At 48.4% G+C, this 5,000-nt stretch overlaps 1 protein-coding gene across 1 annotated transcript in view; it reads left to right on the forward strand.

The window, feature by feature from the left end:
* ralgapa1 (Ral GTPase activating protein catalytic subunit alpha 1) overlaps positions 1-5,000 on the forward strand; it is a 94,047-nt gene that overhangs the window by 43,425 nt on the left and 45,622 nt on the right. The window contains exons 28-29 of the mRNA XM_080540159.1: positions 2,364-2,492; positions 3,643-3,768. Of these exons, the coding sequence (XP_080396285.1) occupies positions 2,364-2,492; positions 3,643-3,768 (255 nt within the window). The remainder of the gene's footprint in view (positions 1-2,363; positions 2,493-3,642; positions 3,769-5,000) is intronic.

The raw sequence follows: 5,000 nt of genomic DNA on the forward strand, positions 1-5,000 counted from the left end.
AAGTGTGGCTGCATTTCACCCGACTCGACGAAAACAACGCGAAGTGCTCAAAATGCTTAAAATCATTCGCACTTCATCGCTATTATGGCGATGTGCTGTGCCTATGGTGTTCCTCAGTCCAGCGGCAGTCAAATGCCGGTAGATCCGTGTCTTGCTCTCTCAGCACCGCTTCCTGGTTGATGACTCCCGTTGACAGCGGGGGGAGAGAAACGTTTTACCAGGGAATTTGCTCCGCGCTGTGTCGTTCAGTTTCAGGTAAAGTGACGTGAAAACAATATTTGTTTACTTTATGTTTATAAATCTGTGCCATTAGACAATTATGTCAAAACAAAACAAAAGTCAAAATGACAATAAAAAAGTCAAGAGAGGTGTCGTATTTTGCCAGAGAAGGCAAATATGCTGATCTTTTTGCAAAATAATTGCTGAGGTGGGAGTTTTATTTTTATTTATTTTTTATTTGAGTGTATATTTAACTGTAATATTATATATATATATGTATATTGTGCCTCAGTCAGCAGGAGTTTTATTTTCATTTATTTTAATTTGAGTGTATATTTAACTAATATATATTGTGCCTCAGCAATAAAAAAGTGAAAAGCTGTTTAATGTTGTCGACCGTGTTATTATTATATATATATATGTCATTTAAAAAAATCAAAAGTACCGAATTAAGTACCGTTTTGGTACCGGTACCGTTTTTAAAGTATCGGTTAGGTACCGGTACCGGATAAAACCCAAACAATACCCAACCCTATTGAAGATACAGATGACAAACAGACAGACTCAGAGATCTCTTTCTTAGTTTAATGAATACGACCGGTCGGTAGGAAGTATAGGGTTCAGTCTTCAAAGTATAAAGTCCACATACATAACAAGCATAACAAAAATAAGTTTTTTGATCGCTATTATGCCGCTATGAGTACACCGACCAACGCGACGCGGTCCGCGGACCAACGTAGAACTATAAACTTGGAGAGCCCTCGCGTAGGCTACGGTGTAGCCGCGCGTAAATTCGACGCAGGAGTATAAATCAGGCTTTACTAGCAACAGATGATAGTGATAGGGGTAGTGGTGGCCTAGTGGATAGTGAGTTGGACTTGTGATCGGAAGGTTGTGAGTTCAAATCCTGCCTGAAACCACACCACTACTAGTGTGCCCTTGAGTAAGGCACTTACCCCTCAGTTACTCCAGGGGGAATGTCCCTGTAATTCGTAATTGTAAATCGCTTTGGATTAAAAGCGTCTGCTAAATGGCAAAATTATTATTTAAAATGTAAATTAAAATGAGATGATAGAGGATCCCAAGAGAAGGTCCAACCACAGTTCAATGACACAAACAAAGCTTGTCAACTTGCTGGGGAGAGTGAGCATGTGAAACCACTTAGTGACTTATGTCTCAACTACTCATACAAAATACACTATTCAGTGTTTAACGAAATAAAACAAAACTAAAACTACATAAAATACATAGCTTAACTTTCAGCCATTACCCATCACCTGCTTGCTTTAAACGAGTCTCTGTCAACAGACAAGCTGGCCTCATATTTCTGAAGGATGTTACTAAGTGTTGTGGAGGACTTGCATTTCTTGAGGCCAAGTTGAAGGAACAAAAATGTATCACATGAGTTGAGGGATTCGCTTTCAAACTCATGAATTAGACCTCTCAATACACCGACCTTGTCCCTGTTAGCAGCAGCATTTGAAACACTTGTCTTTCCTGTACTGGCCTTCTCTGTCAAGCAGAAGTGTCAGCTGTCCAATAGCTACCATGAGCTCATCTTTGCATTTCACCAATAGTCAAATTCTCTTGCTGGAACTTGAGGGAGATGAAGTGTAAAATGTTTCCACTGTCAAGCATGTTGGCTAGGAAACACTGGAAGCCTCTCTATGCAGGTATGTTTTAGATCACTTGTAGCCACTTGAATTTGAATGGCAGGTAATAGCCTCCATATTTTCTCTTGTCTCCATGCAGACCGTCTAATGTTGTGAAACTTTCATAGTTTCACAAAGGAAATGCCATTCTGATCACATATCTTTCTTAGTCGTAAACTCGCCAGACCGCACACTGGGTTCAACGTCATAATGGAACCAAGTAATCTGATTGGACAAGAGGCAGTCACGTGGACACTCAAAGCACACTAAAGCACTGTTCTCTGTACTATACAGCATAATCCCCATGTAGATGTTTAATCTAACTGTGTGCGTGTGCGTGTGCGTGTGCGTGTGTGCGTGTGTGCGTGTGTGTGTGCGTGTGTTCTCAGGACATAGTGAACACCATCATAAAGCACTGTTCTCTGTACTGTACAGCATAATCCCCATGTAGATGTTTAATCTAACTGTGTGTGTGTGTGTGTGTGTTCTCAGGACATAGTGAACACCATCATAAAGCACTGTTCTCCGCGGTTCTTCTCCCTGGGGCTGCCGGGCGCCACCATGCTGATCCTGGACTTCATCATCGCTGCCAGCCGGGTCACAGCCTGCTCCTCCCTCAACGTACGACCTGAATGGACTGCACAGACAGACAGACAGACAGACAGACAGACAGACAGACAGACAGACAGACAGACAGACAGACAGGCAGACAGACAGACTTATATAGACCGGCTTATATAGACTGACTTATATAGACTGACTTATATAGACTGACTTATATAGATGACTTATATAGATGACTTATATAGACTGACTTATATAGACTGACTTATATAGGCTGACTTATATAGACTGACGTATATAGACCGACGTATATAGACTGACGTATATAGACTGATTTATATAGGCTGACTTATATAGACTGACTTATATAGGCTGACTTATATAGACTGACTTATATAGACTGACTTATATAGACTGCACTTATATAGACTGCACTTATACAGCGCCTTTATCCAAGCGCTTTACAACGGCCTCTCATTCACCCATTCACACACCCATTCACACACCAATGGCGGCAAGCTGCCATGCAAGTGGCCAGCCGGGGGCTCGAACCGCCGATCTGCCGACCTTACGATCATTAGACGGCGCATCTACCTCCTGAGACACAGCCGCCCCACAACCTCCACCTCCATCACCTCCACCTCCACCTCCATCACCTCCACCTCCATCTCCACCTCCACCTCCACCACCACCTCCATCACCTCCACCACCACCTCCATCACCTCCACCACTACCACCACCTCCATCCCCTCCACCACTACCACCACCACCAACACCTCCATCACCACCACCTCCACTACCACCTCCACCACCACCTCCATCACCTCCACCTCCATCACCTCCACCACCACCTCCATCACCTCCATCCCCTCCACCACCACCAACACCTCCATCACCACCACCACCACCGCCTCCACTACCACCTCCACCACCACCTCCACTACCATCACCACCACCTCCACTACCATCACCACCACCTCCACTACCATCACCACCACCTCCACTACCATCACCACCACCTCCACCACCACCTCCACTACCACCACCACCACCGCCTCTACCTCCACCAGAACAAAAACAACACTAAATGGTTTCATCCTATTTCCAACACTGTAATCTGCTGTGATTCATCATGTCTGCCCTGGACAGCGGACGGCTTCTCATTCAGATGTTGTTATGTCTCCCGCCCCGCCCCGCCCCCCCCCAGGCTCCCAGGGTGGAGGCCCAGATCCTGCTGGGGTCTCTGGTGTGTTTCCCCAACCTCTACGAGGAGCTCCCGGCCCTCCACCCCACCACCGCTGACGTGGTCATGACCAAGTTCAGGGACGTCAAGGTAACTAGCTGGGGGGGCGGGTGTGGGGGGGGGGGGGGGAGGAGTCAAGGTAACTAGCAAGGGGGGGTGGGGGGTGAAGTCAAGGTAACTAGCATGGGGGAGGAGTCAAGGTAACTAGCAGGGGGGTGGAGTCAAGGTAACTAGCAGGGGGGAGGAGTCAAGGTAACTAGCTGGGGGGGAGGAGTCAAGGTAACTAGCAGGGGGGAGGAGTCAAGGTAACTAGCTGGGGGGGAGGAGTCAAGGTAACTAGCTGGGGGGGAGGAGTCAAGGTAACTAGCTGGGGGGGGAGGAGTCAAGGTAACTAGCAGGGGGGAGGAGTCAAGGTAACTAGCAGGGGGGTGGAGTCAAGGTAACTCACTGGGGGGGAGGAGTCAAGGTAACTAGCAGGGGGTTGGAGTCAAGGTAACTAGCAGGGGGGTGGAGTCAAGGTAACTAGCTGGGGGGAGGAGTCAAGGTAACTAGCTGGGGGGAGGAGTCAAGGTAACTAGCTGGGGGGAGGAGTCAAGGTAACTAGCAGGGGGGAGGAGTCAAGGTAACTAGCTGGGGGGGGAGGAGTCAAGGTAACTAGCTGGGGGGGAGGAGTCAAGGTAACTAGCCGGGGGGAGGAGTCAAGGTAACTAGCAGGGGGGAGGAGTCAAGGTAACTAGCAGGGGGGAGGAGTCAAGTTAACTAGCAGGGGGGTGGAGTCAAGGTAACTCACTGGGGGGGAGGAGTCAAGGTAACTAGCAGGGGGTTGGAGTCAAGGTAACTAGCAGGGGGGTGGAGTCAAGGTAACTAGCTGGGGGGAGGAGTCAAGGTAACTAGCAGGAGGGGGAGGAGTCAAGGTAACTAGCTGGGGGGAGGAGTCAAGGTAACTAGCAGGGGGGAGGAGTCAAGGTAACTAGCAGGAGGGAGGAGTCAAGGTAACTAGCAGGGGGGAGGAGTCAAGGTAACTAGCAGGGGGGAGGAGTCAAGGTAACTAGCAGGGGGGAGGAGTCAAGGTAACTAGCAGGGGGAGGAGTCAAGGTAACTAGCAGGGGGGAGGAGTCAAGGTAACTAGCAGGGGGGAGGAGTCAAGGTAACTAGCAGGGGGGAGGAGTCAAGGTAACTAGCAGGGGGGAGGAGTCAAGGTAACTAGCAGGGGGGAGGAGTCAAGGTAACTAGCAGGGGGAGGAGTCAAGGTAACTAGCAGGGGGGAGGAGTCAAGGTAACTAGCAGCTAGGGATGGACGGTTTCCAATTATTGAAACCGAA

The sequence above is a fragment of the Nansenia antarctica genome (assembly GCF_963989245.1).
Source record: "Nansenia antarctica genome assembly, chromosome: 1".
Taxonomy (NCBI): Eukaryota; Metazoa; Chordata; class Actinopteri; order Argentiniformes; family Microstomatidae; genus Nansenia; species Nansenia antarctica.